Below are 25823 nucleotides of genomic sequence, written 5' to 3' on the forward strand. Positions count from 1 at the left end.
TCCAATTTATTCTTCTTATTATTATGGGATTACTGAATATATAAGTTAGCTGCTAATTTATTAAAACATAAAATGTGGTGTGCCTAAATGAAAAAATTCAGATACTTCATAAATGGGAGTTTTGATTATGAGTTTGAAGATTGTGAATCATCTTTGAAATACCCAACAATGACTGTAGTTAAAATATCAAACTGGTTGGCTGTAGCAGTATTTATTGAAGAGATAAATGAATTGCTGAACTTGTGTGAAAATGAACATCCTATCAATGAAGAAAGTACTGAAATGGCACAGCAAGGAGCCATTGAAGATTAAGAAATTGAAGAACCTACCTTTATCCTATCAATGAAGAAAGTATTGAAATGGCACAGCAAGGAGCCATTGAAGATTAAGAAATTGAAGAACCTACCTTTATAGTACAATGACTTAAACTTTTGAAAAAATTGACTCAGTCTAAAAAGAAAAAAAATTGGCACTAATGAACCATATTTTGAACTTGGCTTGAAATTTCTAGCCTAGGTCAGGAATACCTTGTTATGCAATCGGAAAATTTATTGAGAAAAAGAAAGACTCCTTATTTCAGAGAGAGAAAAAAACAACTACCTGAGATTTTTATTTTTAAGTCCATTTCTAAGTGGGGAATCCTGTAATGTTTTCACTTTTTTCATAATTAAATAAACATTTCTTTACCATTTCATTATTATTACTTGTCATATTTACTGTTTTGCATTTCAGTGTGGTAGTACATAATTGAATTATCTCACTGCAGTTGGAAAGCAGTTTCCCTTTTGGGTAACTTAAGTTACAATGACATGGTGCTGTATCAAAAGTTGGTTGTCAAGGGTCAATTAATTGAAGGTTTGGCCATTTGTAGGTCAAATAGAGATTATTGTATATAATTTAAACTATTTCCAAGCACATAACCTGAATTCATGACACTGTGATCCTATGGAAAATTGGGGTTCAAAATAGCTTGCTTAACAACAGATTTTCCAAGAACCAGTTAGGTTGTAAAAGTGGGGATATACTACATTCACATATTTAGCATTTATTACATTGACAGTAGATAGAAAAATATTGTAAAAAGTACTGTTAGGTCAGTATTAGATAAATGAAACTTTTGCTACTTAGTAATGCTTCAAGTGTATATTAGTATTTGAAATTTACACATACATATTATGTATTAATTTTAAGGAATACTAAAATGAAAATTTCAAATTGTTAATCATCATCAAAACAATTTTTAATGATTCTGCCATTTATGTGATGCCCCCACCCCCATCTTTCTCAAAATTCTTATATCTGTAATTAATGTAATCTTTGATCAAGTGCTTTATTTCTAACCCAATTTTCAGATCCATAACTTAAAACTGATTTGATTAGTGTTTTGGATAATTTCTCTCTAATTCCATATAAATTTATTTATTCTTGGCTCCCCACAATACTAGTTTTGCTTATTCTTTGTCTATTTTCATATTGAATCTGCCATCTTCACTAAAAACTGTGAAAATGGCAAATTCAATAAAATCAATTAAAAACCTAAATAGCCAAAATATTTTCCATGTGCTATAGCTTCTCCATTCAGGATGCAGGTGAAGTTTTCTGTCTTCCTGCCTATTTTCATAGTTTTGGTCTTTTTAATGCTGATTTTCATGTAAAATTTGTTACAACTGTTATTTAATTTAGTTAGAGAATGCTGGAGACTTGCACTGTGAGTGTGTTTGGGAGTACAACATCATCTGCATAAAGCAAAGATCTAAGTTTGATATTTCTAAATCTAATTTCAAGTTTTATGCCATTTTCTTTCATAATGTGATCCATATAATAATAATAATGCTTCATAGTATAAAGAACACCAAGAGAGGAAAAACACATTTATTAAACTCACTAATATTTTGCTAGTTTTCTGACTAGCATTATCAGAGCTCACAATTATAACTGTGACAGGCATACAACAATTAACCAAGTAATTGTTTGAAATCAATTCATATTGTAACTGAAAATAGAACTATAACCAGTGGTCAGCTATGGAAATTTTAACAAAGGGGTTGCATCGTCAAGCAAAAAAAAAAAAAAGAGGCCTAACTTAGCCCTTATAATACCCATATTGCGACTTTGTAGAGCTTCTGACAGATATAATAGTTCCTGTAGGATATCAATCATTAATGCTAGATCTTTTAAAAATTCCGAATTGATAAGTCAGTTTAAAAAGCCCTTATATTTTTCGTTCGATGCAAAATGCTTGCATAAAGCTGGGTAATTTCTCCACACAGCAAGAGCCATTCGTAAACTGTAAGCTGTCCATTGTGGTCCAAACACCTGGCCAATCTTTAAAATTTTGAAACCAAGGTCTTTTGCAATCGTATTTAATTCTCGTTGATATTTTGGTGATTGATGATAAAAAGCATATAATTTATCCATAAATATTTCAAAATAATTTATTTCTTTAATGTTTTTTTATTGAATCGTCTAATGCTTAAGTGTAAATTATGAGCGCAATGCCAAATCACAATGTTAGGAAATTTTTGTAGAAGTTTGATTGCAACACCTGATTTGTTTCCTAACATTACACTAGCTCCATCAGAACAAAATGCATTGAAATGATTTTTTATATAGTTATCAGAAATCCATATGAATTTAAAGTAGTGTTGGATTCTGAATGAAGAGAATTGGAGATTATTAATAATTCATTCAAAGTTCGACATAATCTGCCATTCCCTGAGCCAAATTTGCTCATCAGACTGATAATCTCTTATTAATAATATGCTGTTCATATGATTTCTTTCAAGTTATGTTTATTAATATTTATTTGTTCATTTATTATATTGAGAAGAAGTGCAGTTGTGAAAACTGTGTATTAAATATCGTTTGTATTATTATGAAATTAATATTACTAAAACAGAGATAAAAACTGTAAAATATGCACTCTTATGCTATTAGTAAAATGTAATGTATCCAAGTAATTCCTCAAAATATGACTTGATTGGTTGTTGTCAGAAATTATGTTATTTTTAGCCAGTGTGTGCTTTAGCATGAGTTACTGTACAGTATGCAAGAAGCCAGTTCAATATCAACAAAAACCAGTTAGAACCAGATTTTGGGGGGAAAGAAGAATAGGATGTGATGTGTTGTAGAGGAAAAAGAAGAAGACAGTAATAAGCAAGAAGGGGAGAAATAACCTGAGGTTGAATGAAGTAGGAAGGACTGGGAACCGCTCTGTATTTTGACTTATCTTTCTTCGAGCTCTTATTCTTTTATAAATTATTATCGACTTGCAGAAGGATAGCGTAGGATGAAAGGATAATAAGAATGAGTAAGAAATATTGAAAGTTGGGCAATTATGAGCAAGAAGATAAATTCTTCCAAGTTAACTAATCAGTTACTGAGATCCAGGATTCTATAATATTTGTGTGCTCTCAAAGTGAAACTATTCAAGAACCAAGGAGTGTTTCTAGGATTCTTGATAATGAGGAAGCTATACTGTTTATACTGGTAAGGATATCTTATCTATGCCTCGTGTGAAGTAGCGAAGCTTGTTTCTGGAGAACATGATATAGTTCATATTGCTGAAATTAACAGTTCAAGATTGAATGTGTGATATAGTGAAACATTTCCTCGTAAATGCAATATATGAAGTATTTCTGGATTAATAGTTCATAATTGAATGTGTGATATAGTGAAGCCTGTTACATGAGAACGCAAATGTAAAATTGAAATAGGATTTTCTGAGGACTATTGTATTAAATTGATAAAACTTGGAAGTTTCTAAATGAATGTCTGACGACTTGTACTTTGTGATTGTTCTGAATAGTTAAGCCGAATCAATATTTAAATTACATTAAACGATAGCTTTGTTTAGAGTGAAATTGTGTTTGGAATCTTTGATAATAAGAAGAGTGGAATTTATATGCATAAATTCTAATCATAAATGATATACTCAGCTGAGTAATTTGCTACTGTCATAATGAGAACTTATTCATTCTTAATTGTATTATCCCTATTAGAAATCCTTGTTTTAATGTAAATTTATGTGTTAAAGCATTAAATATTTTTATTTGAGTTAAATCTTGTGTTTACCTGATTTCTTTCATTGCACTGCTCATTAAAATAATTTGAATCTTAGCGGGAACCCTATATTTAATAAGGAGAATTTCGGCCTGAATTAAGTTGGTAACTATATGGTACTAACTGATGGCTGATTTCACAACATTGCTTGTGCGAATTAGAATAAAGAGTGGCGCAGTTAAAAAATAAATTTTCTCTATGTTCGAATGTGAAGTCAGTCAACAACTAAAATATACAATGGAGTAGAACGTAGGATCTAACAGTAGCAATTATAGTAGCATGTATACATTCCACGGAGGTATGTTCTAGTTCTACAAGATTATTAAACAAGAAGAACAAGGGGTTCGCAAATTTGAGAAAAATTTAACAATTTTTCTCAAATAGCTCACCACTGACTATAACCTCTGTATGATGATGTCCTTACATGGTGCCCTACATGGAGTTGGATAACAATAAAGTGAATTTAGAGAAGTCAAGCTATCAGGTATTAAACTAATGGTCTCCCAGATCTTTATTAAAGTAATGCAGTTCAGCAATTTCTTAAATAAAGTAATTGTTGAATTTGGGAGAGTGCTTCATAGCTGATGCTGAATGTAAAAATAGTCTCTCAGACCTATAATGTCTTCTATGTAATGTAATAATATGGTACCTATCTTATCATTATTATATATTTCTTATTTATATACTGTTAATATCTCGATATTGTTTATCTTTATTGATCTTATGTCTTAGTTATATCTTATCACGCAATATTCCTATTTTTGGCAATGGTTTGCTGTCGTGGCAAAATTTACTCATAAATCACTACTAATCAATGGGGTTCCACTATCAGGTCCGAAATAGTGTTTTTTGGATCAGTGCATTGAAAAAAGATTGAATTGGACAACTATTTTTATCAACAATAACAAGTAATTTCTGATCAAATAATTATACATATCACATGATATCACAAGATTCATTTATGAAAGGTAATTCTTAGTCTTTCTCAATCACTCAACTTGATTTCTGATATATTCTTTCGCACTTAGACTCTCAAACAGCCTACTTTATATTAAAACTATCAGGAAGTTATACACATAACATGAATTCATTAGGTGCGCTTGACATTCCCAATTTAGTATCTATCAAAAAAAAAATACACGTATACAAATATATCTCTCAGAATCTCATTCCTTTCAAGTACTTAATCATAATCTAGGCAATAATATTTATACAATCCACCTTTGAGTTTCAAACATTCCAATGGTATGATATCAGGAACATACTCTATCATAAAATTCAATCATAAGTACACATATAAGCATTCAAAGAAATTTCAGTAGCTCAATATTTTCTCCCAGGGAAATTAACTGCACTCCTGTTTCACTCATTAGCTTTTTCACACTTTTATGAGAAATGTTAACACTCTAAATACTGTCTCCTTAACCAGACAATTTAGCAGTTCGATAGGGAATTTTCTTCCTTAAATCACAAACAATTTATGAATAAATAGACTCACATGGGTCTCTTCCTATCTTGCATGTGTCTTTCGTCCTTTTTTTTTCCCTTATTCTGGCACTCGAGGGGGATTTCTATCCTCCGTTCCGTGTTTTGGAATTCTCCTCGAAGCGTTATAGGGCACTGATGAATAGTCGTGGCAGCTGGCGGGATATAGGGTAGGCTTTTCCGGCGTCTTGAACTGTCCGGTGAAGGATCTCTGCTTAGGTCAAGAAGTCGTGTGCTTACTCAAGGTCAGGACCAATACGGCAAGATTTCTCCTTAACTTATCGCTTCCGGATATCTTCGGCTGTGACTGGAACGACTATCAGTGGACGGGCCTCTCCGTCTTCCCCACTGGAATTTACGACACCTTGGTCCTCGATCTCTCGTGGATGGATCACTCGGGATGAAGAAAAAGAAGCCCTTCTCATCTTCAAATGAACTGTTTTATACACCAGAGTCCCTGCACCTTTGATTAAGTTTTTGGGACCCTTAGCGTCCCCGTGCAAGTTTTGCTAGTAGTTTGGAGTCCCCTGTATTGTGTTTCTCAAAAATTCGCCGACAATCTTACTTCCACCGTTTACTGTCTTAATCTTGCCTATGGGCCTTTCTTTTTGATTTGCGCCATGCCCTTTCAATATTGACCTTGAAGGTCACCTGCGACGGGTCTTGCAAACAATCTTCAAAAGCAAGAGCTCTTGGTTTCAATACTTCTACATCCCTTCTTGAACAATGAGCGAGTTAATTCCCTTTGGACTTATTTTGCTCTTTATACAGATGGCTCTACATAGATGGTTAAAATATACATTTTTACAAAAAAAATTCAGGTGAATTCCTACTGTAAAAAGTTGATGTTTTTAGATAATTTATTTTGGCAACATTGAATTTTTACAGTAATATGTTTTCCTCCAGCTGATCCTGTGTGAAAGAGTATCCAGAGCATGGTTGGCCAATCCCAACCTGTCATAAATATGATTGCAGATATAATTTTTATATTCTTCAAGGCATATGTTAACTGATCTACCATTCTGTCCAAAGTAGGCTAAACTACAGTCACAGGGAACTGTTACTCACCTCAGAATGTTCAAGAGAATGTAGTTGATTTTTAGGAGGACAGATGAAAGTAGCTAGCTGAATGAAAGTTACATGCAACTCACTTTTGCAGAGAATTTTTTCCACTGTACCCTTAATATACGGGATGGAAATGGTTTTACTGTGATCATTCAGGATTTTATCTATTTTGTATGGGCTGTAGCCATTGGCTGAAAAGATGTTGCGAAGGTTCCAGAGTTCTGGGACCATTGCAACATCTTCAAGGGCTGTGTCATTTGAACAAATAGCCATTGCTCGGTGAGTAAGTGTTTTCAGAATGCCATACTGTTGGAAAGGATGGTGGTGTGAGTGCTTATGTAAATACTGTCCTGTATGACTAGAATTTCTATAATAGTAAGCTTATTAAATATTTTTTCTTCTCTTATTGTTGTTTATGCTTTGAAGCATTATTCTAAATAATAAATGACACCAAGCCTTTCCATACATTTGATGGTTTGATATAAAATGAGTTGTAACACAAGGGTGCATGGTACACCTCATTTTACATGAAGCCATCTTCCTGTATTTGCTTCAATTCCAATTGCTGACTCATAACTTAAATATAGACTATGTATTACTCTGTATGATGATTTATTTACCCTATATAATTGTATCATTTTGAAAAAGCTTTTCTCTGAGCTCTTTGTATGCCTTTTCCTGATGTACACAATTTGTTAATATCAAATTTTATTAGTTTATCAGAAGCGTTTTATTTGATGGATACAGATACCAGTACTTGCATCCCAATGAGAAGCAAGCAAGTACTTTTTTTTTTTCAAGTTTTTTAATGTGAATTCTGTTGACAAAAGGACTGAGAGTTAGATGTTTTGAGAACCTACAGGTGTCCAGTAACCAGACAGGTCTCTCTCTCTCTCTCTCTCACACACACACACACGTGATGAAACTTGTCTGCTACCTCAAGATTTTCATAACATCCATACCGCATTGGGATAGTTTTGATATATAAATTACTACTTTAAACATGTAAATTTTTAGAGTAGTAATGTTTTGAGAGTAGTATTTTGCCCAGCTCTCATCCTTGTAACTTGAAATCCTTGCAACATCAACATTTCTAATAAAAGTGTGGTACTTAACTGTATTGAATTGTTTGATCTTTTGCTATCTCTAATGTTAGCTATTGAGATATAAACATTTCTAATCTGTGAAGTGTTTATGAAATATTCTGACCAGTAAGTAGGAGCAAAAACACTGCAATCTGTCAATATATATATATATATATAGACTGGATATCATCCTATCATAGCATTAATGCTATGATAGCATAGTTAACCTTTTGCTGGGAAGGCTAATCACCCTATTAGAGTATTAATTAAGTTTATGTGAAGTCAATTTACTTGGCCACTGTAGAAATCGAGCCTAACTTGAGAGGAAGAGTAGGTCATATAAACGTAATTATTTGTCTTCTATACTGATTTGCAACGACCTACAACCACCAAATGAGAAGGCACTACCTTCTCATTTGACAAGGGAAGAACCTTAGGCTACTGTAGTTTATTGTTTAATGAATGAGTTGCTTGCTTCTGATTATGCACTAAGACTTGGGTGACTGTGATATAACTTACGAGTGGATTCTATCATACTCTGAAACGACCCATTCCTCTTAAAAAAACAACAAAAAAAACTGGGTTTCTATAAAAATCCACTTTCCTTGTACAAATGCACAAATTCACATGGAGAGAAGAGGCAAGGAATAAGAAAAGTTTCATTGACTATGTTATTGTTGATAGTGATGTTTTCTCCCTGGTGCAGGACACCAGAGTGTACAGAGGATTTGAAATTGGAAGTGATCACCATTTAGTCTTGAGCAGGATAAAATTGAATTTCATATTGAAAAGAATAACATGTAAGAAAGTTTTAAAGCAAATAAAAGTTGAGCAGCTCTCAGATTTGAACTGTAGACTAAAATACACAAATATTATTCAAAAAAAAAAAAAAAAATGAAAGAGTTTGAGAACAGGAACCAAACCTTGGAGATTCAGTGGCATGCTCTGAAGAAAACACTGATTGATTCAGCCATAGAGTGGCATGTGGTGAGGTTGTCTGTAAGGATAGAAAAATCAGAACTCCATGGTTGACACAGGAAGTGTCCACCATGGTATTGATAAACTGATCTTTCATTGGGACAAGTGCATTGATAAATTTGGAGACTTTGTGGAGAAGTAGTGCATGTTCACTTATTTCTTGGTGTGGAATTTCATCTTCCTATTATTAATCATCCTAAAGAGAAAAAAAGTGTTACCTTGCTTTTCGGAAATCCCTCGTATTTAAAGAGAATATCAAGATGAGCGATTGTGTTGGGTGAGTGGAGGGTCTGAGGTTATATAGTACAGTATATTATACTGAGTAAAGAGATAATTTGTGTAAGATCTGTTGAAGCAGAATACGTCATCTTTCGAATTAGACAGAGATCTAGTGCAGAGGTCTTCTCAGTGAACTACTATCCTGTGGGCTGCTTTCAATCTATTGCAACTGGGCCACCAGCTTCCTCTCTCTGGTTGCTCACTAAATATATTAGAATGGGTCTTCACCAGTGCAGGTGTACCCCCCAGGATTCTGTACTTTCACCCACTCTCTTCTTCCTGTATATAAATGATCTGCTGTTGCTGACTTCAAATCATATCTATAGCCATCCTCCATAATACAGGGTGGCCATAAAATAACTTTCCCTCTTTGGAGGCATCTGTAACTAAAACCAATAATCGGAATGAGACCAAGTTTTTTATTGAGACTTTTGAAGGCATGGGGAGATGATTTCCGCGAAGAAAATATTTAGTACCAAAAGTCACCGACAGGGGAAATTTTGGCGTTGGTGGAGCCAAAAACAAGCAGATAATTACATTCAAGGCAGATAAAACGGAATAATAACATTTTGACGGTGTAAGCAACAGCCGTTCCCAACTTGCATGTCTTGAAAGAGAACATAAAACAGGTTGTTATTAACATCTAATCCAACTCCTTACGCTCAGCTGTAGAGCATGTCGCTCACCAGATGCAATTTGTTGTACACAAGAAAGGTCAGCTCATTGAAAATCGTGTATGTGGTCCAGGGGACCTTGATTCTGATGAATAAAACATTATTTCCTGTGAGTTCAATCACTACATTAATTTCTGTGTCTCTCGCAAGTTGTTTTAGTTCAGTTATTATTGTTATTGTAACACGCCACATATCCAGCTGGAATGAGTGATGTGGGTGGATCTTACACCGTTGAAATATTATTATTCCATTTTATCTGCCGTTAATGGAATTATCCACTTGTTTTTGGCTCCGGCAGTGCCAAAATTCCCCCTTTCGGAGACTTTTGGTACTAAATCTTTTTTTTTTTTTCACGGAAATCATCTCCCCATGACTTCAAAAGTGTCAATATAAAATTTGGTCTTATTCCATTTATTGGTTTTAGCTACAGATGCCTCTAAACAGGGAAAGTTATTTTATGGTCATCCTGTATATGCCTTAAATCTTGATTTCTTCCCTATTCTTCAATGGAGTGAGGATAACCTTACACAAACCTGTATAATTTTTGCAAGAAAGATAAGATCTCATGTCACTTCCCCTTATTTTCAGTAGCACTCAGATATTAAAACATGATCCAATTTCTCTTCTTGAACTGATTGCACCTCTAGCCTTTGCTGGCACAAACACATTTCACCCATAGCTTCTGCAGCTGTCAAAAAATTCAATGTACTTTTCTTCACAAGGCACTGCTTTTCATTCATGTTGCTAACACTATATGAATTCCAAATCCACTCAAATACGGAATACTATTCATCTGTTTGAGGTAGTGCACTTAAATTCTAGTATTTCCAGATGTTGTTGGTGCAGGTCAATCCAAGAAGAGAAATCTGATCATATTTTGATATCTGTCAGTCATATTAATTGTTGATCCATCTCTCGTAGAGTCATTCCATTTCCATCTCTCACATAGACATTGTTTATGCCTTATGCATCTTCTACATGTACTTTCTTGATCAATTCTCTACTGAATTGGCTACCATCCTTCCTCCACTTTCTTCCAGAACTGTAAGAACAGAGTGGATGGTAAATGGATGTTGGTAGACATCAGCTGCTGATGTCTACCAACATCCATTTACCATCCACTTCTAGATTTATCGAATCAATTTCTTTTTTATTTCTCCTGCCATAATGCTCTGAAATAGTCTCTCTCATTCTATCTTCTCCAAAGACTACAACCTGCAGTTATTAAAAAAAAGGCAACAGATTTCTTAACCACACTCTGCACTGATATGCTTTAGATCTTGCAACTTTTTATTTCTGGATCAGGGGGGGGGAAGGTGATGTGTAATCTGTTTATCCCAAAGTGCATAACTTTACATTTTTTGACATTATTAAACTGACACCCATTAACTTTTGTTCATGCTGACAGCCTATTTAAATTGTCCTGTGAGATCTCCACATACGCTAACCACTCCTCCCTGGAGGTGTCAAATGTGGTTAGTGTATCCGCTCTCCAGCCAAAAGGCTGTGGGTTCGAATCCTGCTGTGGGCATGGATGTTTGTGTTGTCTGTGGAAATACTAGTGGCAGTAGATGGCATCGGTGTAGTTGCGGTCAGTTGGTGGATCGAGTGGTTGAGACAGAGTTGTAGAGCAGGTGCCCTCCCTCGATGAGTCTTTGGACTCCCTGGAGGTGTCAAATAATAATAATAATTTTGCATCATCAGCAAACAACTGAATATTTCCTTTCAGGTTGTTTCCTATATCATTTATGCACAAATTAAACAGCATTGGTCCCAGCAGCGAACCTTGTGGCACACCACTAGTCACTTGTTTTCACCTCGATTCTGCTCCTCCATATACTACTTTTTGATATCTGTCCATCAGCACCCTCTTATCCATTTAACCAGTGTCCTATCCATCCTCATTTGTTCTAATTAGCGTAACAGTGTTCCATGTGGTATTTTGTCAGCGTTTGCAAAATCCAGCAAAATTATCATGTAGCCATTTCCTTTATCCAACTCAGCTGTTACTCTGTTATAAGAAGTTAGTAAATTACTAAGGCATGACTGGCCCTTGCATTGATTAGTGAAACCTCGCCAAAAGTTATAGGCATCAGTGAGACTTGGCTAACAGCAGATGATATAGTTACAGGGATTGAACGTGAAGGGTTTAGGTTTTTCAGGGAAGATAGAGAAGATAGGATGGGGGAATTGAATATCATTCTATCTTCTCTATCTTCCCTGAAAATATTTTCAGAGAGGTAATAGGAACATATTTATCCAGAATTAATAGGAATTTATATATTTCACATCAAAAACAACACAGATTATGAAATACATACGTTCCTATTAATTTTACTATTCGATTCAATTATAATATGAGCAGTCTTTGACTTCATCACCTCATTGTGACTATTTCACAAATATTATTGAATCTTTTGAACATCATCATATTCTTATTTGTTTACTTTACAGTTGATTCTTACTATAGTTTGGTAAGTTTAATATACTCATAGGAGCCAAAAAAACAATGGTTTTTTGGCCCCTATGAGTATATTATGCCTGTCAAGACTGAACTCATTTTCTATTTACCAAACTGGCACAAATATAAAGATATTATTTATACTGGTAAGAATTTGATCCCCTCTCTCTCTCTTTCACACACACACACACGACACTTATATTAGCTTCTTTTTCTGTATTACTTCGGAGTTTCTTTCTGACTAATTTTTTTAACAGATTCACTTTCAAAGTTACTGATTTGTGTTCTGTTACAACTTTTGTAATATTTATCAAATTACTTAGAAGCCACACCTAAACTACATGAACTTTCTGCATGGATTAATCCAACTAAGAAGATTCCAGGATATACTTATGAATCTACAGGTCACCTAATGGCAGTAGTAAAGAACTTTAGTGAAGATGCTTCTTCTCTACCCCCTGAATTAATTACCTCCCTCAGAATTTTGCAGCACATAACAATACCATCTTCTTGTTTTACAGGTAAGTGTGAGTAATTTTATTTTAAGATATAGTTATTTGGTTTTTTTTTTTTTTTTTTTTTACTGTTTGATCTAAAATATGCAATAATTGGTCTGCTATCTGAATAGCTTAATCATCAAGATATTTGAATCATGAGATTTTTTTTCTACCACATGTTAGAGCCTACCCTGGTAAATGGTACTTTTCCCGTGATGTTATGAGTATGTGCTAACATGATGCCCTCATGTGTTGGATATAGGAATTCCATTACCACAGTCAAAGTACTGTTGGTCACATTTGTTAGACACATGAATTTTATTTTTTTTGTATATATATATTGATTATCTTTTTTGCCTGTAAGCATGTTCTAAATTGCAAAATGACGGGAGAGCTCATGACAACATGAATTGAGTAAACATTATCAAATTCCAGTCATGTATCCTCATGAGGTGTACAGGATATTATAATAGTACTACGTAAAAAGTTACATCATTATTAACTTCTTATCAACAGTTTTTTTCTCCTGTTGTCTGTCAACATTTAAATATATTAGATCTTATATTTTATTGTAAGGCACTTTTTACTATATCAATCCACCTATAATCTTGGTCTTTTTCTGGAGCTCCTTTTCTTGCCATTCTGGCAAAGAACTCTTGTTTTACTAATCTTTCCTTTCCCATTCTGTTTAAGTGACCATATCTCTTTAAATATATGTTGCTCCCACCCACAAAAGGTTATTTATAAACCTATAGCACTTTGTAGCATGAGCAGGAAGGACTTTTTTTTTTCTTCTATTTTTATCAATTGTACATTTTTTTTTTTTTGTATTTTTCATTTATTTATTTTTTTACATAGTCCGGAAACCCTGCTCTAGAGCTACTTGCTAACCAGGCTGGCTAAGACCTGAGATTAGCTCTGCTTACACATAACTGAATGCTAACAATGACAAGTTCTTTCCTAATATTCTCATTTTTAATGACATTACCATGGATGCCATTTGATCACTCCTCCTAATCTTTCTCAAGACTCTCATATCTGTTATCTCCAGTCTTTGTTCAAGAGTTTTATTTCTAACCCAGCTCTCAGACCCATAAGTTAAAATTGATTTGAACACTGTCTTCTATACAGCAAGTTTAGTGTTCTCCCTTTCTCTCTCTCTCTCTTATTCCATATTAATTTATTAAATTGACTTCCTACCTTACTAGCTTTGCTAATTCTGCTGGCTATTTCCAAATTTAATTTGCCATCTTTACTAAATATTGCACCTAAATAGATGAAATGTTTTACTTGTTCTCTGTGTTCTCCATTCAGGATACTGTTGATGTTTTCAATGTTTCTGCCTGATTTTCTGATATTGCTGATTTTGATACCAAATTTATTACCACAGTTATTCAGTTTAGTTTGTGAATCCTGCAGCAGACCTGTACTGGATTTATTTAGAGAAGTATAACATCTGGTTAAAATAAAAAGCTGAGATTAACATATCTAATTTTGTTACCAGGTTTAATACTACTTTCATAATGTGATCATATAGATGAATAAGTGGAGAAACATCAAAATATCTTCCTATATCTCCTTAAATTCTAACTGCTGATTTACAACTCAAATATAGACCAAGTCTTTATTGATATAATTTTCCATTTACATTGTTTAGCTATTGCTTTTTGAATAGCTTTTCTCTTGGTGCTTTGTCGGATGCCTATTCCAAATCTACAAAACTTTAATACATATTCTAGTTACATTCTCATGACTTCTTAAGTATTTTTCTTAAAGTGAAAATCTGATCCTGACAGTTTCATTTTGGCCTGAACCTATCTTGTCCCTCTTTACAATTTTTCTTAGCTGTTTCTCAAGTATATATACTTGCAGAAATCCAGTAAGAAAATTCCTTCGTACTTCTTACATTCAGTTTGATTTCTGTTTTTATAGATACTTACTATGAGTGTTTTGCTTTAATCATCTAGAATTTGACATTCAAAGACTTCTGAATTATGCAGCGTAGCCACTTTTATACCTCCATATATATGAGCATTTGCGATCAAATACCTGGTTGGCTGAGTGGTTAGCGTATCTGCTCTCCAGCCAAAAGGCTGCTGGTTCAAATCCCTCTGTGGGCATGGATGTTTCTTTGTGAAAATAATAGTGGTGATGGTGGTGGTGGTGGTGGTCAGGCAGTAGATGATGAAGGTAGTTGTGGCTGGTGAAGATGGAGAGTCGTACCCTCCCTTGATGAGCCCTTGGACTCCCTGGAGGTATTATGTAATAATAATAAATATTATCTACTCTAGCTGCTTTTCCATATTTCAGATTTTAGCTAGCTTTTTCTACTTCAAGTACTGATATACATTTCTGATTTGCATTCCTGTTGAGTGTTTTCTACTGCCATGCTGTCACTGCTTGTTTCATTTAACAATCTTTCGGAGTAATTACTCGTGACATCTAGAATATCTTTATGTTGAAAGTTTTTTCACTTGGTTATACTATAAATTAAAGATGCCAAGAAATTATATTCCTAGTTTCATCCTTTATCTAAGCATAAGCAGACAATGTTTGCATTGTCTGCTTACACTGTCTGTAAACATTGTCTGCAAACAATGTCTGTAAGCAGATAGTGTTTGCACATGAAGTAATTTGATTAATTTACTTTCAGTATTTATTTGAATTTTAATTTACTTGAATAACCAAGTGAAAAAATTTTCAATATATATTTCTAATCTAGAGTATTTTGACTACTTGTATATGTTGGAGGTTTAATGGATTTTTTACAACACTCAGAAAGAATTAAATTAGAATTTAATACTCCTATATTTTGTCCTAGTCACTAGGACATCTACGGGGATTACAAAAACAATTAATGTAACATGCACACAAAAACTTACAATACTAAGCCCAACCACGTGGGTGACACTAAATTCCTATCTAGGTGGAGCGCCCTCTAAGGGCGGTAGTAGGTGGCCTGGAATGTAAGGTGGGACCTCTGGTGATGAGTGTCTCCCAAATCTTCGGAAGCTTAATGCAACCGTATTTGTTAAGATTTGGTTGGTTTCTGAGAGCTGCTGCTGCTTCTAAGAAAAATCTCTCTCTCTTGAATTTGCTGTGGTGGAGCATGGTGGTTTTCTTCCATGATACTCTGTGGGTGGTGTCCAAAACATGGTCAGCCAAGCCTGAATGGCCATAGTTGTGTTTAACGATGTACGACTTGTGTTCCTCCAGGCAGATGGATGCTGATCTGCCTGTCTGTCCAAAGTACGCAAGCTTACAGGAACAGGGTACTTTGTAAACTCCAGGCAGAGAGAGAGGAGGGAGCTGATCTTTCGTAGAACGGATAAGGGTAGCAAGTTTGCGGTAGGGCTTATATGCTGTGTGTAGGTTATACTTTTTTAGTATCTTGGCTATTTTTTCCGAAGTGCCACGGATGTAGGGTATGGTGATGGCATTTTTAAAATCTTGTTGATGAGAGGGGCGGGGAATGGGGGAGGAATTGATTATTTTTTTGATACTGTGTTCGCTGTAGCCATTGGAGAGGAAAGTTCTGTGTATGTGGTTAAGCTCATTAGTGAGGGCGGTTCACACAAATGTGAACCTGTGTGTGTGTGGGTTTTCTGTATACAGTGAAGGCAAGTGTATCATTGGGCAGGCGCGTGACTAAGTTGTCTAGGAAGGGTAAACAATTGTTCTTTTCCTTTTCCATAGTAAACTGGATTCTTGGATGTAGGCTATTGAGATGACAGAGGAAGGAGTCTAACGTGTCTGGGCCATGAGGCCAAATGGAGAACACATCATCTACATATCTTAGCCAGATAGAAGGTTTGAGTGGGGCTGAGTCTATGGCTCGTTTTTCGAAATCTTCCATATAGAAATTGTAGAAATTGGCAAGGGGTGGTGAGAGGGGGGAACCCATGGCGGTTCCTTCTATCTGTTTGTAGATTTTGTTATTGCAAGAGAAATACCCAGAGTTGATGGCAAAGAAAAGAGATCTAAGATGTCAGAGGGGAAAACGTTTTCTAAGAGAGATAAAGTGTCAGTTAAGGGAATATTGGTAAACAAAGAGGAGATATCAAAGCTTACCAATATGTCTGTATTGTTCAAGGTTAAATTTTCTGCGAGGGCTTTAAAGTGGGTCGAGTTTTTTATATAGGAAGCTGAATTTCCGGTGAGGGGGGGGACAGAGAGTTAGCCAGCTGTTTAGACAGTCTGTAACAAGGTGCATTGGTGGCATCTACTATAGGACTGAGTGGGGAATTAGGTTTGTGGATTTTTGGTAAACCGTATATTCGGGGGGACGGGAGCGGAAAGGTTTAAGTTTTTTCGTGACGTCAGGGGGCCAGGAGGTTACTTTTTTAAGTAAGATTTTTAATTTCTTAACTTGTGTTTTTGTGGGGTCGTGTTCTAGCGGGATGTGGGTAGCGCGATCGCGAAGATTAGTGTTCATTTTACGATTGTATTATATATATTATATATATAATGTATTATATATATAAGCCTCTACACAAGAAGTACTTGTATATGGAAATATGACTTCTAAATTACTTTAACCTTGGTATCACTTCTGGGTCTGGCTTGCACTGATGAGACTTCAATAAAGGTGTCAAAACTGGTCTGGGTAGTGGCCCTTCCCATAATGCATAGCATTATACATCTCCATAAGGATTATGTTCATTACATTATGGATACTAAGGCAACTGATGTGAAGTCATTAGCCTCTGTGTACAAGTAGCCCAGTTGTGAAGTTACTTCATGCACAAACTTTGTTTGCTTGCACTTGGATAAAGAATGAAACAAGAGTGTAATTTCTTGGCTTCTTTAATTTATAATATCTTTATGTTCAGTTCTGATTTTACTTTTATCACCTTTTATTCCTTTTACAGTGTTTTTTCCTGCATTTATAAGCTTTTTCAATATTCTTCAGAATATTTTGCCATCTTCATGATATTTATGTTCTATGTTCTTACCAAAGTCTTCCCATGACTTTTGTTTACCTAATTTTACACAGTGCTTTACTTCCTTAGTTTTCTCTGTATTATCTAAGAGCACTAGCTGACTTACTTGCTAGAAATTTTCAATATTTTTTTTGTGTTTCTTAACTTGCCTCTTGAACTTCCTGAATAAACATAATAATAATAATAAAAATGAAAAATTATGATTTCTGCTACAGAGAAATTACAATCATAATATTTGGAATTTTTTTTTTCTTCATAATTAAGTGCAAGTGTGAATCAGCAATAAAATTAAGTTTTACTATTTAATTTTTATGAACTTGACAACTCTATTGATTTCTTATTAGAACTTAAGGAAGAATTAACAGATTTTATTTTCTTGATATTTAGTTTAAAATATCTGTTAATTCTTCCTTTAGAAACTATTTTTTCATTTTATTTTATTTAGGTAATTGCACTAATTAATTTATACCAACTTGTTAAGGCCAATGTTTCCTTTCCTATCCTATCCTTCGCATCTGTCCCTTAGGACGGGTTGAGTCCCTTAATGCTGCATTCCCTAAGGGAAAGTATTCATGACTGTAGATCCATGTGTGTGTGTGTGTGTGTGTGTGTTCACACAGCCAGTTTGCCTGTTCTGGGGAATGAAAAACCAGAGTTTCTGGATGAAAAAACCGCCTTACCTGCATATGAGACCGGCTAACTCACCTTTTAGTTGAAAGAGACCAGATAAAGGTTCCTCACGTCTCGGATGGGAATTGAACTCGGGTCTTTCCGACCCAAGGGCTTCGTCTATACTGTCTGAGCTATGGAGGCTCCAGGCCAATATTTGCCATTTGTTTAGTATAGAACAGAGGAAAAATCCTTTATTTCTTAGCATAATCTTTTCATTTGCTGTTACTTTTCTCAGCAGGAAGATTTAATATTTGCTTTTAATTTATTTAGGGTTTCTTCTCTCTTTGTGTGTGTGTGTGTGTGTGCGTGCGTGCATGCGTGCGTGCGCACGCGCGCGCATTCAATATAAAGTGTATTTTTTATTGTGGATTGTGATCAGAAAAGTTTGAAAACACTGTTCTGTATACAAGTGGCCTAGTTGTGAAGATACTTCATGTGCAAACTTTGTTTGCTTACACTTGGATATAGGATTAAGCAAGAATATAGTTTATTGGCAAGTTTAATTTAAACTATAACCTAGTGAAAAACTTTCTACAAATAATAATTTCACCACTGATGCTATCTGTTTCTCTCTTACTTTTTCTCACAGCTCTGGTCTCTAGCTTGATCAATTTTTATTTCTAACACTGTTTTGTATACTGTTGTTATTATTATTATTATTATAACAGTGTCTCCATGGAGTCAAAAGACTCATCGTGGGAGACCCCACATTGACACACTAACCATTATTTACACAATACCTATCATACTTCTCCTTAAATTCATTCACAGACGAAGCATTCACAACCACCTCTGGCAACGCATTCCACCTCTTCACAACCCTCCAAGTAAAAAATCTAGTTCTGACACCCTTGTTAACCACACTCTTAAATAATCTCGAGGGATGGCCCCTCATTCTCTCTCTCTTCCTGCACTGGTCTTAAAAATGTCATCAGTATCAATCCTGTAAAATCCCTTTAATAATTTATATGTCTCTATCATATCTCCCCTCTTGCGTCTGTCAGCTAGTTTTTGGAGCCCACAAATCTTCAATCTATCCTGGTAGGGAACATCCCAAAGACTTGGAACAATTTTTGTAACTCGCCTCTGAATCCACTCCACCATTTCTTCATCACCAAGAAATCCAGGTGTCCAGATCTATGCACAATAATCCAAATGCAGTCTTATTAATGCCCTATAAAGTGGAACAATAACTTCCTTATCCCTGCTTGTTAGTGTGTTCTTCAACAACCATGTAATTTGATGTGATGTTTTGGCAATCTTTGCAATATGCTCTTTAAACTTAAGTTCTCTGTCTACAATGACTCCCAAGTCCCTTGCCTTGTCAACTTCTTGCAGTTCAGTTCCGTTAATATAGTAAACAGCATGTGATCTCATCCTCCCAAAGTGCATCACCTTACACTTAGCCACGTTAAACTGACAGCCATTTACTTTAGTCCATACCATCAGCCTATTTAAGCCATTCTGCAAGATATCTACATCATCTGAATTGACTATCGCTCTTCTTAGTTTTGCATCATCAGCAAACAAGTGGATATTTCCTTTCCAAGTATTCCCAATATCATTGATGTACAAATTAAAGAATAGAGGACCAAGCACTGAGCCTTGAGGTACACCACTAGTCACTTGCCTTCTCCTGGACTCAGCTCCTCCGTAAACCACTCTTTGATATCTGTCCACCAGCCATCCTCTGATCCAAATGACCAGCTTCGGATCCATACCCATTTGATCTAATTTATACAACAGAGCTCCGTGTGGAATCTTGTCGAATACCTTTGCAAAGTTCAGCAGGATCACCGAGTGAGGATTTCCTTTATCCAGCTCTACTGTTACTTTATTATAGAAAGTAAGCAAGCTACTGAGGCAAGACCTACCTTTCACAAAACCATGTTGTCTCTTATAAAGTATCATATTGCTGTCCACCCAGTCCTGAATTCTAATTGTTACCAATTTCTCCAAAACCTTAACCACCACTCCAGATATATTGATCGGTCTATAATTTGCAACCTCAGTCTTGGAGCCTCCCTTGTGCAGTGGAATTATTTTTCCCTCTTTCCACTCTATTGGTACTTTACCGGAACTGAGGCTTAAATTAAACAGCCTGGTTAGAGGAGGTGCTAATTCTCTTGCATATTCTCGTAACACATGGGCCGATATGCCATCTAACCCAATGGCAGTGTTAGCATTAAGGTTCTGTAATATATTAAGTACCTCTATTTCGTCTATCTCTAGACTCTCATCAGTCAATGACACATTTGACGCTGCACTATCGCAACCAAGATGGTACATGTTTCCAAAATGATCACTAAACAACTCAACTATTTGATTTGCTTCTGTTATTTCTCTACCATCAACACTTTTTAAAGTAATCTTTCCATGGTTTATTCTTCCTTTTACTTGCCACATAGGGAAAGAACTCCTTAGGATATTTTTTTGGACTCATCGGCTAGCTTCCTCTCATAATTAGCTTTGGCCTTCCTTACTTCCTTACCCTTCTTGCCTGTATCTTGTACTGCTCATGGGAATGCTCATCACCTTTTCTTCATACTTCCTCCACAATCTTTTCTTTATCATGGGAATGCTCATCACCTTTTCTTCATACTTCCTCCACAATCTTTTCTTTATCTGCAACTCTTGCTTAATAATATTATTCATCCATCTTACTCCTACTTGATTTCTCCTTCTGACTCTGGGAATACACTCTGATACAGCTTTCTTTAAATACTCCTTGACAATCTCCCACGCACCATCAACATCTCTCCCCTTCAAATTCTCATGCCATAGCACTGCCGAAAGCTGACTTCTCAGCTTGTCATAATTACCAGCCTTGTAATTCCACATATACCCCTTCTTAACAGAATATTCAACACATCTTACAATCTCCCAGGTCAAGACCACATGATCGCTTTCCCCAAGTGGAGACAGTGTAACTAAATTACTTATTGATATGTTCAGTTATGACCAGATCTAACACTCTAGAATCTCTTGTTTCTTCCATTACATGCTGTCTCAAGTAGTTATCTCTTAACAACTGTATAAACTCCATTTCCTTTGTTTCTTGTGACCATTCCTTCTCCCAATCTATGTCCCCAAAGTTAAAACCCCCCATAATAATTACTTGACCTTCGCTCATCGTGCTAATTTGCCAGTACATACTATCTACATTTTCTCTTATACCCCTTGGATTATAGCAACAATATATATATATATATGGAATAGGTTTATTGAGAATGCACTTGAAAGTTTGCTGCTTATTTTTACAGTTTTTATTTTTATTGCTGATTTTCATGCTGTACTTGTTACACTGGTTGTTCAGTTTAGTTAAGAGTCTAATGTTTGTAACTAGATTTATTTAGAAGTATAACATCATCTACATAAAGTAAGGAGCTGAGTAGAATATATCCATTTTTGATATCGGGTTTAATACCATTCTTTCATAATTTAATACATATGGATGATGAATAATAGTAGATATCCATATTTTTCCCCTTGAATTTACATCACATCCTCATGTACCTCTTTCAATTCCTGATTTACAGCTGATTTACAAGTATAGACTATATATTGGTTTGTATAATATTCCATTTACACTATATAATTGTGGTGGTTTAGAATAGCTTTTCTCCTGGTATCTCACCATTCCCGTGCTTTTCTGGTAATGCGAAACTTAAATAAGAGATTACATGATTTCTTTGACTATTTGTCATAAAGTAAAACGATCCTTGCACCCATTAATTGGCTTGAACCCAGCATGTTCTTTCCCAAGTATCCTGTTCACTATTTGCCATTACATCTTTAAGATTTGGTTTTTATTTTCAAATTCTCTCACTTTTCCTTCAGTAATAGTTGTATATTTAGCATACATTTCATACATGAAAGCAGTTCAACTTTAAGTTTTTTTTCCCCATTGAGATATGCATTTTTCTTGCTCAAAACTAAACAGTGATTCAACACTTCCTATTTCAAATCTCCCTGGATACTCTTATATTCTAAATCAGTCTGGAGATATCAGTATCTAAGGTAATCAGTAGAACTTATTCTTTTTCTCATCTCTCCATGTGAATTTATCCACATCTCTATTAGTAATGACAAGTGCATATCCTGAACAGAAATGTAGTTATCATTATTATTAGGTTTGTTCTATACTTTAAAGATGAAATTTTTCAAATATTTTCATGCCTTAGTTCATTTCCTACTCTGTTTAGTTCTGAAGAATTGGTTTTCTCTCTTTCTACTGACAATTTCTCATTTTAAAATTTATCTTCACATCCTTCATTTTCCTTATTGTTATTCTCTGAATGTAATTTCTTGGAGTTATTTTGATTTTTCTCTTATTTATTATTATTTTTTTCTTTGTGTAAATTAAATGATATTCTTGTTTTATCCTTTGTCTAAGTGTAAGCAAACAGAATTTGCACATGAAGTTTTTTCATGACAAGGCTACTTGTATGTAGAGGCTGATGACTTCACATCATTTGCCTTAGTATCCCATAATGCAAAGCACACATCCCTTTAGGTGTGTGTAATTTTATGCATTGTGGGAAGGGTCACTACCTATACTGGTTTTAGTCTTTATTGAGGTCTCATCTTTGGGAGCCAGACCTAGAAGAGATACCAAGGTTGAATTAAATCCGAAGTTATATATTTCTCATAGTTCCCAAGTAATGAAAAGATGTATCTGCTTACACTTGGACAACAGATAAAACAATAATATAATTTTCTGGCAAGCATCATTTAATTCAGCCAAGTGAAAAGAACTTTCTATGTGTATCTTTTCTTCATATAATTAGCACCAATTATGATGTAGGGTTTCTGCAATCCTTGTACTCTTTCAGTTGATGCTTCTTATATTAACAGCACCCTCTTCAGTTTCATTAAGTTTTCTGGTAATTGACTTTTATTGTTCACCCCTTATCATGCTAACAAAAGATAACTGATTAGCATACATACACTCCAAAGATATTTAGAAAAGTACACACACACATCATCAGTCACTTGCCAACAAATGTTCATCACATTGATATTTGATTTTGTAAAATGAAATTGCTTTGAATGTTGTGTAAAAATATTAATATGAAAAACTTGAGGCTATGTTTTTTGAATCTAAATTATTACAATTTTTTAGGTGAAAAGGATGAATTGAAGTATAAATATGCAATTATTCAAGTATGCTCTAATGATGGTCTTTCTAATTTGTTGACTGTTCTTCAGGTAATGAGAAATGTCGGCAGGATAATATTTTTTCTGTGTGTATTGACTCTCACTATACCAAACTCAAAATTTCAAAAACTCAAAAAGGGACCATAGGAATATATATATATATATATATATATATATATATATATTTATTTATTTATTTATTTTTGTAGTGGACAGTTTGCTTCAGTTTATTACAGTGGGGGTTTGCTGTAGTGAGAGTAAACTGTAATTTCTTATTATTACTTTTGATACTCCTCTGCCATATATGTACCTTCCACAATTTCTTTTTTCCCTTGCCCTAATGTTCTTTATTTTTACCTAGAAGTTAATTACTATAACATGTTCTGAACTCTTACACTGAGCTGAAAATGTCATGTTATGCCTTATTTTATGAAAAAAAAACACAAAAAAAAAAAAACATATATGTAAAAAAGTGAGCCAAGTAATTAGAGTAAGAACTCCTCCATATTTGGGTACCTGTTCATAGTGGATCCTTCCAGTGATAGTACTGGCTCTTTTCAGTTTTCATTCCTCACTTTTCTTTTCTTTCTGTATTTTTTACTTTGTTTCTCTCAAGTCTTTAACTTTCCTGTTTTTCAGATCACCACTGCTGGGAGCCAGAGCCATATTTGCTATGTGGTGGACATCCAGAACAGGGGGATTTTGGTAGTTTTGCACTTCTTTGGCAAGTGACCTGAATGGCAAGGCTCATTTCACCTGGGACTTATTTGCAAGAGTCAACAGTGTTGTAGTGAGTCTCCTTTCCCCTTGTCTAGTGACAGGGTCCAAAGCTTATAGTGCTAATATGGCATCTGTAGAAGCCCAAGAGGTCCACTTCTAAGTGTAGTCATTGCTTGCTGGATACTGGGTGTCCATGTATGTTCCTATAGTAGTACAGGGAGCTCTATCACTGAATTTATCTCCTTTTATGTATAAGTAATTCATCCTCAAGTATACCAAGGCTCTCAACAGAACTAGCAAGAACAATAAAGCAGAAACACCTAAGATGCCTATTAGCCTCCCCACTTTTCTATTATACATCCAAAAAGTGAACTTCCTAAAGTGTTCCATGACAAGAAATTATTCCCAAGTGTTTGCAGGAGTCTGTTAATCGTGGTAACTTTAAACTTTTCAAGAAGAATGGTGTTAATTTTATTAAAAACAATACTAGTTTTCCCCAACCTATTGAAACTCATATATTACTTTCACTTATCTTTATCTCTAAAATAAGTTAAGAGAAATTAATACAAAAGAAACAATGTTCAATTAGATCACTGTACAAACATAATTATTTACATTAAGAAAATTGTAAGAGAATACACATTCTTTCTCAGACTCGCCCTCTTGAAATTTAAATCCAGAAATATAAAAATTCCAGCAACAAATAAAACAAAGGAAACAAATTCCTTTACTAATCCTCTCTAGGATTAAACAACTATAGCTTTTTACTACAATGAGTAAACAACAAAGGTAACATATTCCTTTAGTAATCCTTTCTAGGATTAAAACAGCTATTGCATATTAATACAATCAGTTTCAATTAAGGAATATTTTCACACTCTAAATTAAAGATGCCAAGAAATTATATTCTTGGTTTAATCCTTTAACCAAGTGTAAGCAAAGAAAGTTTAGTCTTTGGGTGTGTTTTGTATTATGGGATGATAAGAGAATTGATGTGAAGTCATTAGCCTCTATATACAAATTGCCCAGTCAAGAAGCTTCATGTGAAAACTTTGTTTGCTTACACTTGGGTAAAGAATTAAACTAAAAATATAATTTCTTGGCATTTTTGATTTATAGTATTACCAAGTGAAAAAACGTTCAACATTTTCACATTGTATTTACTATGTTAACATTAATTACAAATTTAGGAACACATCCTACCTTTTGTAACTTGAATACAATTATCACAGGAATATTTACCTCACTTCAGAAGGTTTAACACAACAAAAATCCATTAACTGTCTGCCCTACAGCTCTCTAAAACAAAATCTTCATAAATGTATCCAGTTCTTATTCTCAACTGAATGATTGTTTTCCTCTTGCCTTCAGTATTCTGTAATACATACAATATCAGAAGAAACACATAAATTTCTACTTGAGATAAAATGTTTTGTCCTCATTCCATCCATTGACAGGAACAAATGCAGGGTTATATAAAAAAACGGTAGACATACCTCATGCTGGAATTTGCTTTATCCAAACTTTGAGCTACTATTATTGCTTACAGCAAAACTGTATTTGTGGCCTTCTTCTAGATTACCTTCTTGTACACAACTTGAAATAAATTATCACTGTTGGACAAATCCATAGGTTTCCAAATGCATATAATCCTATCTTCTGTAGAAAATGGCTACATTTTCATAACCACATTTACTTAGCCACCTTTTTTCTTTCCTGTCTCCTTATTCTCTGTGCATGCA

General features: G+C 34.6%; 1 protein-coding gene across 1 annotated transcript in view; it reads left to right on the forward strand.

Moving 5' to 3' along the window:
- The window catches only part of vir (VIR_N domain-containing protein), a 630458-nt gene that overhangs the window by 323853 nt on the left and 280782 nt on the right, over positions 1-25823 (forward strand). Inside the window, exons 20-21 of the mRNA XM_090397685.1 lie at positions 12413-12610; positions 23327-23412. Of these exons, the coding sequence (XP_090253811.1) occupies positions 12413-12610; positions 23327-23412 (284 nt within the window). The remainder of the gene's footprint in view (positions 1-12412; positions 12611-23326; positions 23413-25823) is intronic.

This window comes from Typopeltis vanoorti, chromosome 9 (assembly GCF_054136105.1).
Source record: "Typopeltis vanoorti isolate ZY-2024b chromosome 9, IOZ_Tvanoo_1.0, whole genome shotgun sequence".
Classification (NCBI taxonomy): Eukaryota; Metazoa; Arthropoda; class Arachnida; order Uropygi; family Thelyphonidae; genus Typopeltis; species Typopeltis vanoorti.